General features: G+C 33.6%; 1 protein-coding gene across 1 annotated transcript in view; it reads right to left on the reverse strand.

The window, feature by feature from the left end:
• Nucleotides 1-3,005: 3,005 nt before the first annotated feature.
• The window catches only part of LOC111696618 (uncharacterized), a 14,426-nt gene continuing 3,136 nt past the window's right edge, over nucleotides 3,006-14,295 (reverse strand). The window contains exons 2-13 of the mRNA XM_023466272.1: nucleotides 12,485-12,835; nucleotides 12,209-12,266; nucleotides 11,945-11,992; nucleotides 11,572-11,650; nucleotides 9,850-9,941; nucleotides 8,481-9,029; nucleotides 8,099-8,155; nucleotides 7,522-7,564; nucleotides 4,694-5,021; nucleotides 4,513-4,574; nucleotides 4,070-4,115; nucleotides 3,006-3,065 (exon numbers count right to left, since the gene is read on the reverse strand). Of these exons, the coding sequence (XP_023322040.1) occupies nucleotides 3,006-3,065; nucleotides 4,070-4,115; nucleotides 4,513-4,574; nucleotides 4,694-5,021; nucleotides 7,522-7,564; nucleotides 8,099-8,155; nucleotides 8,481-9,029; nucleotides 9,850-9,941; nucleotides 11,572-11,650; nucleotides 11,945-11,992; nucleotides 12,209-12,266; nucleotides 12,485-12,835 (1,773 nt within the window). The remainder of the gene's footprint in view (nucleotides 3,066-4,069; nucleotides 4,116-4,512; nucleotides 4,575-4,693; nucleotides 5,022-7,521; nucleotides 7,565-8,098; nucleotides 8,156-8,480; nucleotides 9,030-9,849; nucleotides 9,942-11,571; nucleotides 11,651-11,944; nucleotides 11,993-12,208; nucleotides 12,267-12,484; nucleotides 12,836-14,295) is intronic.

Below are 14,295 nucleotides of genomic sequence, written 5' to 3' on the forward strand. Positions count from 1 at the left end.
AAATCGACATGATTGATCGAAATGATATAATTCAGATTTCAGAAATTTCGAAAAATTCATTTTTTTTTAATTTATAAATTATATGTTCGTACACAATCTAGAATGTTTCCTAATTAAAAAAAAATTAAAGCAAAGAAAAGTGTTTATATTATGTTTAAAAGATGTATTGTAATATGTCGACCATGTAAGGATTTATTTTGTGTTTTTATTATGAAAAATATATTTTTTTTATTCTTTTCAAAAATCCCAAATATGATAAATAAGAAAGAAGATAAGCACTCTAAGTTATTTTCTTAGTCGAACAGAGATGGAATTTAAAGAATTTAAGCCGCGTTTTAAATCCTCCAAAACCCGGTTTAAATTAAGCGCCGGTTTAAATCTTGAAACATTTGATACAATTTTAAGTGGAACCAACCATATTTAAACCGCAGCTTAAATTTAAACCGCCGCTCAAATTCTTTAAATTCGGCCACTGTATTCTTTGATTGAGATCACTTAAAATATGATGAAATAAATGAAGAAATACAACGCCGGTTTCAATTTGAAAACCCCTAAAGATGAATTCTAATTTTTTGTATTTTTGAAGAAAAATTTTCTCTTACAAATCATCAGTGTTAAATTTTCTAAACTATTTCTGTAATCTATGTTTTAAAAGAACAGTCTGGAAAGTGTACATGTTGTGTACATGTTCGACATGTTGTGTGTGTGGCTAGCTCACAGAAAACACAGATAGAACAAAACTCGTCGATATTATAAAAATATCTATATTTATTGCTAACAACTTTGTACAGATGGAGTTGGTTTCGTTACCCTCTGCACCACCCCTCATGCATGGCGTGAGGCTCATTGAAAAGATTGTGTTCAAAAGGGTTGTTATCAACGAGGTTATTGTTATAGTTGTAATGCACAGAATATTCCGAAATTAAACTAGAACCACTCTTGTCCGATCTGTGTTATCTGTAGGTTGGACCTTCGGTTGTTTATCAATAAGTATTTAGTTAGTAAATGAGGCCAATAGATTATATCTACATATTGTAAATATGTGTTTAGACGGGTCTGTATTCACAAGACATACAAGGATGTAGGGGGTACAAGGAGGAGGGACTAGGGAAGGAATGGGGTGAATGAGGGAGCAAGGGTAAGAAGGGGTTAAATATGGTGTTAAGAAGGGTGGAGATACGTTTGACAATAGGGGAAGGCTATGAGAACAAAAAATAATTATAGAATTAAGAAAGGAGCAGGATGGTTTGGTGGAATACAGGACAGGGATTAAAAAAGGAGCAGGAAAGTTTGGTGGAATGAAGGACAGGAATTAAGAAAGGAGCAGGATAGTTTTGTGGAATGAAGAACAGAAATTAAAAAATGAGCAGGAAAGTTTAATGGAATGAAGAATAGGGATTAAGAAAGGTGTAGGATAGTTTAGTGGAATGGAGGACAGGGATTAAGAAAGGAGCAGGATAATTTAGTGGTATGAAGGACAGGGATTAAGAAAGGAGTAGAATAGTTTAATGGAATGAAGGACAGGGATTAAGAAAGGAGCAGGATAGTTTAAAGAGGGGAGGTAAAGTAGGTAAGGATTAAAGGGATGAAGGTAGGAGGGAGAGGGGAGGTAGGGTAGTGAAGGATTAAATAATGGAGGTAGAAGGGAGATGGGAGGTAGGGTAGTGAAGGATTAAATGATGGAGGGAGAAGGCAGAGGAGAGGTAGAGTAGGTAAGGATTGAAGGATGGGGGGCCGCGGGATAAAGGAGGTAGGTTAGGGAATGATGTGGGAGGTAGGGAAGAGCAGGAAGAAAAGAAGAAAAAAATACTGACGTACATGAAAGTACAATGACAGATGTATTGACAGATGTATTGACAGTCGAATATTCATCCATTTTGACAAATATACTGACAGTCGTTTGGACAGCTCAGAAAAAGAACCTTAATTTGCTAATGATAAGGAAAGCATTGGCAGATAAGCAAATATTTAGGTTTACTAGATTTACAGGAACTGAAAACTTGCACAAAACTTTTCTAATCTTCACATCTTTGCAATTTCATTTTTAAACCATGAATTATGTTTGATCAAATGGTTAAAGTTTGAAATATCAAAATAGTCAAATTTTAAAAAATCACAGGTTTACTCCATCAATTAGAAAAAATTATGATTAAATAGTAAGAGTTTGGGGCAAGTATTTAGTTCCATTGCAATTCAAATATGTAAATAATGGAGGAATTTCGGAAAATAGAAAATTCTAAGAAATTCATTCAAGAAATCGATCATAGTTTTCAGAAAAATTGGTGTGCTTATAGTGTTTAAGAACATATTGCCAATTTATCCCCCAGGATACTTTAATTCATTAGAGAAGATTTGGAGTAAACTCATTTTATTTCTTATATTTAACTTAACACGTTACTAAAGATCAGGTATTAGAATTATTTGTATTTAGAATTAAATTCTGTTGACCAATTTTTAAAGAATAGAATTCAGCCTTATACCATCAAAATTTGACCGTGACTAGATACAGATTGTGCCCCCCCCCCCCCACTCCTTAATAGAAAATACATCGTGCGTAGGTTGGATGTTAAAAATATTTCCCCTGCGGAATTTTTTTTCAAAATGACTAATTCCCCAAATTTCCCTGTGGTAAACTTTTTTCCAAAGAGTAATTTCTCAAATTTAAATTTAGGCTGGAAGGGAAAAATTATTACGGACTCTAGACATTTTCTTAATCGTGCGTTGCGACTAGGATAGGGGGTCGAGCTCTGTAGGGTTGCGACTAGGATAGGGGGTCGAGCTCTATATATCTTTTTAAAGTTTAAACCTCGCATCCCAGCCAAGGCATACACACATTTTGGTAACTACTGAGTTGCACCGAATTGTAATTATGCGTGACCCATCGACTTATTCATATTTTCTATTTATATTTTTACCGGGAATATTTTTCCACAGTTTTTCTCTCTCAGTAATCTATCATCTACAAGTGAAACATTATGCATATATTTTCCTAGCTTCTCCAACAACTAACTTCTGGGGGAACTGAGAGGAGGGTCTTTCCCTTGAAGTTTCCCCAACAGGTAAGCCTGAAAATAAAGATTTCCAGCCTATTAAAATAACCAGATGTGCACGGTGCAATTCAATACTTTTTCAATTTGAATCCTGCACTTTACATCGAGAGTTTCATTCAAGGATCATTCATAATGATCGAATCTTCGATCGATTAGGATAATTGTGTCTTGGATCATTTATGATGATCGAGTCTTTCAATTATCAGATCATTGTTAATGATAATATATGTAGACATTCACATTTAATTTAATGAAGATCTGTAATCCATCCCATAACACTATAGAGGAGATAAATTATATTCCATCATTTAACTTTATGATTACTCAAGAACAACAACTCTTCTAATGTAATAATTCTCATCCCTTTCGATCTTGTCCTGTTCATATTTTTCTATTGTGTCCGTTTAAGAAATTTATTTCATATTTGTCCTGTTCATTTCAGTTCATGTCTCTTGTCCTAAACCTTAACTTCTACTGTTTTATTATATTTTCCTGTTTGTACTTTTCATAATCATGCCTTTTCTTTTACATAAATTTATGCCTTGTACTTTTCATGTCTTCCAGTCTGTTGTACTTTTCCTAACCTCAACTGTCGTGTTCCTTTAAATATGTTCCTGTCTTTCTGTCTTCCTTTTACTAATTTCATGTTTCGCCTTTTCCTTTTATTGATGTTTGGTCATTTTATATCCTTGAATGATAGGTTCTGTTAATAATGATAATATACCTTGACGGTATTTATGTCCAAAGGAATTGAGTCTTTACCACAAACTCTGGTTTTCTAATCCATGATCTTTGCACCTCAATGTCGAAGACCTTTGATATTTCAAACTAAAAATTCTGTTAGATTCAATTATTTAAGTTTGAAGTTTAAAAGATTCACACAATCAAGTTTCAAAGATATGGGATTAGAAAGTTTGAGTTTGTGGCAAAAGTTAAGTTCCTTTAATTATATTTCTATATCTAATTCTATAATTAATTTTACATAAATTAACATCTTTTGCTCTATAAATTTGTCTAACCTTAAAGTATTCTTCAGATTGTATTGGAGTCAAGGATCTGTTAAACCTAGAGAAAACAATAAGAAAAGTAATGGTTGTCAAGGTTTTGAAATATTTAATAGAAACTTGTCAACAAATGTTAAAGGGAACTGATCACGTAATTTCAAGTAATCCTTTATTTAAAGAGTTCATAATGTGTCCTTTAAACCTTGAACTGAGCAAAGAATGATGTAGATATCCTTGATTTTATATCTGCAAATTGATATTTCTCAATTGCGGGTTCATTTTTTAGAAGTACTTGTACTTGTATGCAGCAAAGAAAGGGTAATTCAGAAAGAACTAAGAGGTATCGTTGTAAATCTTATTAATGTCGAGTCACTTTTAATTGTGCCAACTGTCCCTTTCAGTTTAAAGAGCATAAATAAATAAAATTAGGATGATTCCGACAGTTTAATTTGATTTACCTGGTTGATGATCTTGTTTCCCGCTCTGGAGTTCCCTCCCAAATATCCTCGTAATCGGACATCTTGGATACATTTGGTTTACCAAATTCATTAATTCTTATTTGTAAAACTTAGAATAGCTTCTTCTGTAATACATACAATTCTTTTCGATAGACAAACATGGTGTGGTAAACCCAATTGCCTTGTCAGTAATAGAAGAACGGAAATAGTCAGCTCGAAGTCTAGGATTCATTTCTGGACTCTGCTGGTCAGCTCCCAGTCTCATTTCTGGTCTCTGCAGGTACGCTCCCAGTCTCATTTCTGGTCTCTGCTGGTGAGCTCCCAATCTCATTTCTGGTCTCTGCTGGTCAGCTTGAAATCTCATTTCTGGTCTCTGCTGATAAGCTCCCAGTCTCATTTCTGGTCTCTGCAGGTACGCTCCCAGTCTCATTTCTGGTCTCTGCTGGTGAGCTCCCAATCTCATTTCTGGTCTCTGAGGATAAGCTCGTTCATGTATGTGTTGTCCTTGCCTAGATTTCAGCAACATTATGTTAATAACTAGCTTGGAAACCCAGCTTTGCCTGGAAACAACCGCCTTAACATAAGAACGATAAGACCAAGCTTAAAACATTCCCGTGGTTTTAACGAATTACCCAATCAAAATATAAGTTATGAAGAGACACAAAAACAAACAAACAAACACTCAAACAGAGGTTAATACTTTTCATTTACTTTTTTGAACAAGTAATATACTTTCAGGCAAAATCTGGGCTTATATAGCCGATCATCCTGCACCATAAGTTTTCGGTTCGTACCGTATTAATCTGCAGTATTTCTGACCGAAGAAATAGTGAGTTTTAGTGGAGAGTGCCTGATACATACTGCCTGATAACAATGCCTTCTCTTATTTTGCCAGACTAAACCTTTATGTGGACACAAAACCTTGTATCTATTTTTTTCATTATGAAAAAGGGAAGCATATTGTATACAAATTTTGCACACACACACCTTTAAAATGTATATTAATCAAAATTTTGTTTTAAAATATTTGAACTTTTGCCAAAATCCCTTTTATCCAGATGTTTCAAGTAAATCTAAGAGAAAATAGACCCTCCCCCCCTTAAAATATTTTTGGAGTTCAGTACAGGAATAGGCTTTTTATAGGGAATATGCAAAAGTGATGTTAAGATGTTTGAAATTTTTGAAAGATGAGAGTTAAATGAAGGGGGACTTTCTATTCACAGGAGTAATGGGTACTCTGTATAGGAGAGGGGGAGAGGGGGGGGTATTGAAGAGCCTGGCAAAGCAAAGATAAGCTAAGGAGGGGAGGGGGGGGGGAATGGGATAAGGATTAAATTTTGTTTAGTTTTAGACTATCACTAAGGCATGTGGGGGTTTGTTAGAATAATTCTACAATATTTGTTAGATAAATATAGTATTTGTAGAGACGAACTGTACAGAGCTGGGAACTTTTGAATTGTGGATATCAGGATTAATGCTTAATCCACTCTTTTTCTTAATCTCCAGATTAAATATGGCTCGTTCTTCTCATGTTATTAATCTCCAGATTAATTAACCGATCGGGATTAAGGATATCCCATTCTAAAGTTTTCAGCTCTGTAGAAATAAGATGGATATTTTTTTGCAAGATTGAAGAAAAGAACAATTTCTGATAAATAGAAGGAGGAAGAAATAAAACAAAACAAAAATATGAAAGAAAGAAAAGGATTAAGAATGAATAAAAAGATAGATAGAAGAGAAAGAAAAAAAGAACTGATTAATAGAATGAAAGAAAGAAAAAATGGACAAAAAAGATAAATAAAGAAAGGAAAAATTGAAGGAAAGGAAACGGATAAATAAAACGAAAGAGAAAGAAATTGGACTGATAGAAAGCAAAGAGAAAGAAAGGAGACGGAATGTTTTGATACCACGGAAAACAAAGTTTATGATCTTTATTTTTCAAAACACGAGAGTTTATATATTTTCCGGGGATCTTAGAAAATGCAATATGTATGTTTACAGATATCTAATAACGACATCTTATCACATGTAAATATCAAGCATTTTTCTCAACAAATGCAAATATTTTTAGAAAGCCCCTGCAGTTCGCAACTACGTTTTAGGTGCACAAAAATCCATTTATATATGTTCCAACCTGTAAAGCTTAAGAGCTAATACATAATTGCTTTATGCCTTCATCATATGCCTCAATAGATTACACTTGCCTTATTTAGATAAACACATTATATAATCTTGTAGATTCAGACATAAACAAAATATCATGTACAGGATTACCAAAAAAAAATGAGACTGTAAAGACGACCTAAAGCTTTTAAAGTATGACGTTTTCAACGTTTAATAAAGTAGTATTCTGCCATGATAGCGCAAATATAGAATCAAATTCATAGTTGCAGGAAATCCTTTATATATAAAGTTTCCTTCCTCCGTCGCGTCCCCCCTTGCACGCTACCCAAACTATACCTATTCTAGATATCATCAGTTACTTAAGTTTTTGTTCAGACAAAACATATTCTAGTTCTATAGCCCCCCCCCCCTCCCTAACATCTAAAGAACTTGGAATTCTTAAGATAAATGGATTTCAAATATATGCTTAAGGTATTTGAGTAAATCCTCCCTTCCATCCATATGTTGACCAAGTAACTGAGTAACTCCTCCCTCCCATATATTGACCAAGTAACTTAGTAACTCCTCTCTCCCATATATTGACCAGGTAACTAAGTAACTCCTCCCTCCCATATATTGACCAAGTAACTGAGTAACTCCTCCCTCCCATATATTGACCAGGTAACTAAGTAACTCCTCCCTCCCATATATTGACCAAGTAACTAAGTAACTCCTTCCTCCCATATATTGACCAAGTAACTGAGTAACTCCTCCCTCCCATATATTGACCAAGTAACTACCCCTTCTACCTGTCTATTTCCATGTTTGCTTAACTTTTCAGATGAATGTTCTTTATAAACCTGGAATTATAATTTCATGTTTCTAGTTTTATTATTAAAATGTTGCCTAGAAGATTCAGGGTGCAGCTGAGCCGACGAACCAACATTTTCTAAAAATTCATAAAATTAAGTTTTCGAGATCTAAACTTAATAATGTTTATTGACTTACAGAAGCATTAAATAAACATAAAGTATAAAAATAAACATAGAAACAAACTAATCTTTATAGAATACATGATAAATACTGTTCCAGGTAGACTTCATCAAATAAACCAATAAAACAAAAAGAGTTTCACAATTTGAAAAGTGAAATAAACTTTGATCATTGAGACTGTCGACGTAATTTCTATATTAACCCCTCTAGAGATCGTACGCCTGATTCACTATGGTACTCTTTAAAGTTTAAACCTGTATCTAAGCAACAAAAAACATTTCGTCATTTTTCATCGAGAAAGGTGTTAAATTCGCACAATCTCCTTTTTTGAATCTTCTGTATAAATACGCAAACCACAAAATTATCAACAATCAAGCGAAGGATCAAAAGGTAACATTGTGAATCGAGAAAAACCTCTTTAAATGTATGTTCACTTGAAATTACGCCGACAGTCCCTTTAGATGAATCAGAAGTACTATACTATACTAACCTTCATTGTAAAAGGGGGAGTGGATCCAGCTGTTTTTTCTTTTTTCTTCTTCTTCTTCTGAAATCCTCAGAATTTAAGAAAAAGTTAAAGCAGACATGTGCGGTAAATCAATATTAGTTCAACCCCTGTAATGTCTCAGTATTTAAATTCCGTAAAATCCTTATTTCTTCCCCTGTTCAGACGAACATACATTCCCATTACTCTCACCGCCCCCATCCCTTATTTTCAAATCCAACTCCCCCGTCCCTAATCTCCTCATTGACCCCCTTTCCCTCCGCTCCATGTATAGATATGAGCTGGCCCATGTCAATATATCTTCGCTAAAATGAGAAAATGTCCGGGAAGGATAAAATTAATATTACTCATGAATGCATGGGATTCCCTAAGAGTGTTGCCTGTATCCCGGCCCTCAAGGAGCAGGAGGGTGCCCTAATTAGTGGTGTTAGGTCCTCGATATGATTGATTGGATGATCAGGATTCCTGGAGTTCAGTCCGGCATCTGATTCATTGATTAATGCATTCACAGGATACTCAAGAGTATTAATAGGATCAGTAGGAATATGGGATCCTGAACCGATCCACAGGGAATTACTCCAAGGTGATTCCTGGGAAGGATTTGTATTGTCAGGCATATTCTCGACAATTTTATAATCACAATACTTATATTGCATTATTCCGTCGGGTTCGTTGACTAAAATGCTTTCTTCCCTGCTCTGGGATTCGTCTGACCAATCAGAATTAAGTATTTTATGTTGACCCATTAAGAGTGAAGTCGTACTTTCCAATATCGACCGTTCACTGTTATATCCTGTTTGACTAGCGTGGATATTTTGGACATTTCCATTGAGGTGGATATTATTCTGAACATTCTGGGCTTCAGGGAGGATTTGAGATCTTCTTCCAGGATTAGACATTGGATATCGCCAGAACGCTAGAAACAACAAGAAAAATAAGGCTGTTAATTTTTCTGTTTTTTTTTACATTAAAACAATACGAAGGAACTGAATTAACCAACTAATTTTTTGATTTCTTTTTCCTTTCAACTTGATGGTTTAAACCTTTGATATTTTAAACTATTTATAATCTAGCAGAATTCATATGTTCAAAATATTAGAGGTAAACGACATCAGGTTGCAAAGATATAATTTATACATAAACAAAACTAGAACTTGCAAAAGGTTGTATACAACGTTGTATAGTTTTTCACTTTTTAAGTTGTTGCGCTCATTTCCTTTCTTTTATAAGTATTATAACAGAGAATCTATTAATATAGGCAAAAATGTTCAATTAAAAATTATGTTTAACTTTGAATTATAATTACAGTAGAATTTTCTTTATATCTAAAGTAGTTTGTTTGTTTGTTGACTCATGAACCATTTGACCGATTTGCATCAAATTTTGATTGGGGAACTCGTTATAACCACGGAAATGTTTTTAGAAATAGGTTCTAGGTCAACATTTGTATATTTTCAGTTAAAGTTTGGTTACCAAGCTGTTAAAGAAAAGTTCCTTAATAATCAGAACTTGCCTAAAAACTCGATAAAATTAATATTATGTTTTAAAATAAGTGTTTAGTTATCACTGACCCTTGGACATTTTATACTTTTTGTAGCCCTAGACATGTAAATATAAAAACAAACTGCAATTGTTTCTAGCTTCGTCGGTTTAAAGGAGACAAATACCATAATACAATTCTTCTACGAGCTCGTACTCCCCGCAGTTGGAAAAATAAAAAGTTAGAGAAAAGATACCTTTCCCCAAAAGTGCTAAAGAATCAAGGTATTGTCTGCTTCCGGTTTCCCGTAGTATTTCCGGTAGGGCTAGCAACACAGGCAGCTCACATCTAGATAAGTTCAAATTTTTATGCATATTCTAAAAACAGGCATTTTTCAATTTTCTGCGTAGGGGAAACTGTTTTGCATTAGGGAGCCTGGCAGGGGGGATTTAATCATGTGGAAGGGATGGGGTGAATCTAGGGAAGGTGGGGGTATTAGGGAGCCTGGCAGGGGGGATTTAAGAGGTAAGAGGAGGAAGAGAGATGTGAATAGAGGAGAAGAAGAAAGGAAGTAGAAGGGAGGGGAGGGAGGTTACTCTGCAGTAAAAAGAATGTCTATAGTTTAAAACAATCCTTTCCTGTTAATAAATACACTGTCAAGATAGGGGTGAGATAATGAAAACAAGGGATTCAGCAAGAATGTTGTTTTCAAACTTTTTGGATAAATCTCGTGTAAATAAATCCGAGAAAATCCCAAGATATTTAAGTATCTACTGATAGTAACAACAAATGAATAGGTCTCAGGGAATCAAAATAAAATTTGGTCATCCCACGGGCAGCCGTAGTACATTTGAATTTCTGAGCCGGGTCAACCATTCCGGTCCCAGTTTGTAATACCTAACTCTATGGACAGGACTAGCCGGTGCAACAAAGTTGACGCGGTCAGACTTTATGCTTCATATAGGCTGAATTTACTATTACTGAAGGGGCAGATTTGCGTGATCCTGATAAAATCAAATTAAAAATCTTACGTACCCCTCTATTTACCTTATTTATTCTTTGAATTGAATCTTCCTCTCTAGCTCTCATCTTATTTATTTTTTGAATCTAACTCTCTCTCTCTATCTTATTTATCTCTTAAATCTATCTATCTATCTATCTTATTTATCCCTTGAATCTACCCCCCCCCCCTCTATGTATCCATCAATCCTTCCTATAAATGTGTTTTTGAATCTAACTCTCTCTCTCTATCTTATTTATCTCTTAAATCTATCTATCTATCTATCTATCTTATTTATCCCTTGAATCTATCTATCTATCTATCTTATTTATCCCTTGAATCTACCCCCCGCTCCTCTATGTATCCATCAATCCTTCCTATAAATGTGTTTAAGTGTATTAGAATGAGCCCAACCTTATCTGTTTAAGAAGTTGAGTATACTAGTATTGTATTCAATATGTCCGTACCAAATATCTGTCTGTCTGTCAGATTCCTTATTTATCTATATAATGTCTGTCTATAGTGCTTCTATATCCTGGTATATGTGTATATGGAATATGAATGTTTAAAAGAGATTTTGAGAGAATTTGGGGATGTTTGTAGATTTGTTCAAAGTATAAAACGTTTATTTAAAAGGAAAATAGGAATTGTTCCAAAGTTTTTTTTAAAATAAGAATGAACTTGAGCATGTTATCATTGTTAGTAAATTTTTGATGAAAAAGGAAGTTGGAATAATAATCAACTTTCGAGAATAGAAAATAGAGAATAGAGGGTTTTTAACTATTTTTAAAATGCTTGTTAGAAGGTGTTAAATTTGAGAAAAATAGAGAAACAGAGAAAGAATGGTTAAGAGGTTTTTGTAAAACAGAAACTTAGATTGAATCTTAAATACAAGGATTTCTATGAACAGATTTTTAACAATAAGAAGGGACTGTTTTATATTTAAAACATTGTATTTGTATTTGTATGTATACCTACCTTTGTATTGAATGTTGATGAACTAATCCTAAAATATTATCGTAAAGACGGGATGAGTCTTCAAGCCTTATTCCACTTTCTGAAATTAATATTTTACATTTTACAACTTTTAATTATGGTGCTAAATGAATCTTAAGTAAGAGGGGTAGTTTTGCAAAATAGGATTGTGTGGGTGTGAAGGGGGGACAAAGAATTAAATTCATGGGTTCAGAATAGGGTGGCAAATTTATTTTACAACTCAACTGTGCAGTGTGCATTGATGGAGTGATGTATAATTTATGATAAATACACAATAAGTACTGTAATATCATGGTTTATTCATGTTATTGATTTCTAAATAATTTAAACTTGATCAACAGATATGTAAATATTCCTGAAGCTAGGATAATGAAGTGATTAACTTGAAACCCATCTACCGAACCTAAAATAAACAAAGAATCAAGAAAAAAGACGTTCACTGTTTTTATCTTCAAATAAAACAAAGAAAAAAATTAATTGAATGGAACAAATTATCTATTTTGCTAGAATATGCGGTGCATTTGTAAATTCTGAATATTGTGTATTATTCCCTAAATGGCCGGGTCTATTTAATTTTACAAGACAGGAAACCATTTTGGGCATCACATAGGTTCCTTACCAAGCTTGATGGATAGTGCCAGTGTATTTGCATGACTGGATTGCCGAATCAAAAAGTTCTGAAATACAAAAATGTGTGTAGTAAACAAAAAAAAGAGTTTTGAAAAATAATTTCGAAATTTTGTAGCCTATAGACCCAAGGGTTATCTCAAAAAAGTTCAGCCAAATTTTTCCAGCCGTTTGGCCAGCTATATACAAATAAATATATATATGAGCGAAGAGCTTTATCATATAGACAGAAAAAAAATTCTTCTAAATATCTAAATATTTTACTTACCCCTTCTTCTTTAGCGTGTAGTATTCTAACAGCCTCTTCTCTTGATAGGTCTGCTATAAACCAGATTGAGTGAGTTCTGATCAGTCGTTCAAGATGGCTGATTTGGTTTGGTTTGGTGGAGTTGCATTCAAGATCAGCTGAATATTTGGCGCCATTTCCATCATAATTGCACTCAATTTGGATTGGAATTGATCTTTCATTGCCAATATTTGCTTTAGAATGCAGTTGTTCAGAGGATTTAATAAATTCACTATTAAGATTTGAATCACTGGCTTCAAAAATATATCTTTCACCAACAGACACCCCGCTGTCTGCACTCCCAATATGGTTTGTAGAATCCATCATTGATGCCTGAAATATTAAATAATTAGATTATATATTACTTATTTATCTTGAATTCAGTTTTGACTTTTTTAGCAGCATATTCATATGTTTGCTCTTTTATCATCGAAAACATCGTGTAAACACAAATTGCATGGGATTTAATTTGGTATGTGTGAGAAACTGGAAAAATAGGATAGGATTTTTTTATAGTTTTTATTATGTTCTATTTTAAAATTTGTAAGTTCATCATTTTGTTTATTATGAAACGGATGAATTAACATATTGTAATGATAGAGAGTTGATAGCATTATGATCGCCCGCAAATATATCTCTGTGAACTATAGACAAAAGAAGAAGGTCTATGCGATATTGTATTGTATTGATAGAAAGGTGATAGCAGTATGATCGCCCGCAAATATATCTCTGTAAACTATTGACAAAAGGAGAAGGTCTATGTGACATTGTATTGTATTGTTCATTAAGCTGACTACCATTCATCTAACTATAAATATATGTAATCTATAATTTCAACTACTTTTTGTAATCATTAACCAGAAAATTTTCTTGCATTTTTTTATCACTTCACATGCAATAAATTCATTTTTGTAAGAGACTGTTTGGTGGGTCTAACTAATATTTAGTTTTGTTTTTACTCCAAGGAATTGTTTGCGTGGGCTGAGGTTTGTTTGTTCATACAAGTCTCTCATGTTTTTAAAGTTTAAAATTATGGGTTTATTTGTTCAATGTACATTGTACACTGTACATTGTACACTGTACATTGTGCACTGTACAGTTGTCAAATTTATCAAGTGCATTGCATTTTTTCTCTTATTTCGGGGTTTTTGAAACTTTCAAACTGTTTAGTGTCAAATTCACGATTCGTTTTTGCAAATTGCAGGGGAGGAAGTTTCAGATTATTTTTTAAATCTGGTTTTGTGAATGAAAATTTTAGCACAACCTCCATTGAATGATCCGTTTTTTTTTTGCTTAATGCCATGCAACATCTCTCGTTATTTTTGCACCTAAAACGGTGTTGTAATTGTTACTGCTTTAAATCTCAAAATTGCTTATCTATCAATGGTTGTCACACAAAAGAACGCGTAATTAGAACTTAATTGTTCATTCTAGTCTTTTTAAAAATCTTCTTTAACTTTATAAACAAACTAAAACATTATGCAAAATTTTTATTTGTTCCAAAGACAACTTAATCTTTCATTCGGACAAAATGTGACAACTTTATTTTTGTTGTTCTAGACTGTGTCTATAGAACCTACGAACGTTTACATTTTTTGAACCCTCGGCCCTGGTTTGAACTCGAAGGGTGGTAAAGGATAAATATTTGTGTGCCTATGCTAGGTGTGGAAATGAAAATGATAAACTGCTTGAGTAACGCCTGCTTATAACCAAGCAGATTACAGCTGCGATATGGTCTAGAAGGGGCGGAGCAGTCGTGCACGCCTAGTTTACTCCTGTCAGAAAGAACAGGG

Source organism: Eurytemora carolleeae, unplaced genomic scaffold (assembly GCF_000591075.1).
Source record: "Eurytemora carolleeae unplaced genomic scaffold, Eaff_2.0 scaffold185, whole genome shotgun sequence".
In the NCBI taxonomy this organism is placed as follows: domain Eukaryota; kingdom Metazoa; phylum Arthropoda; class Copepoda; order Calanoida; family Temoridae; genus Eurytemora; species Eurytemora carolleeae.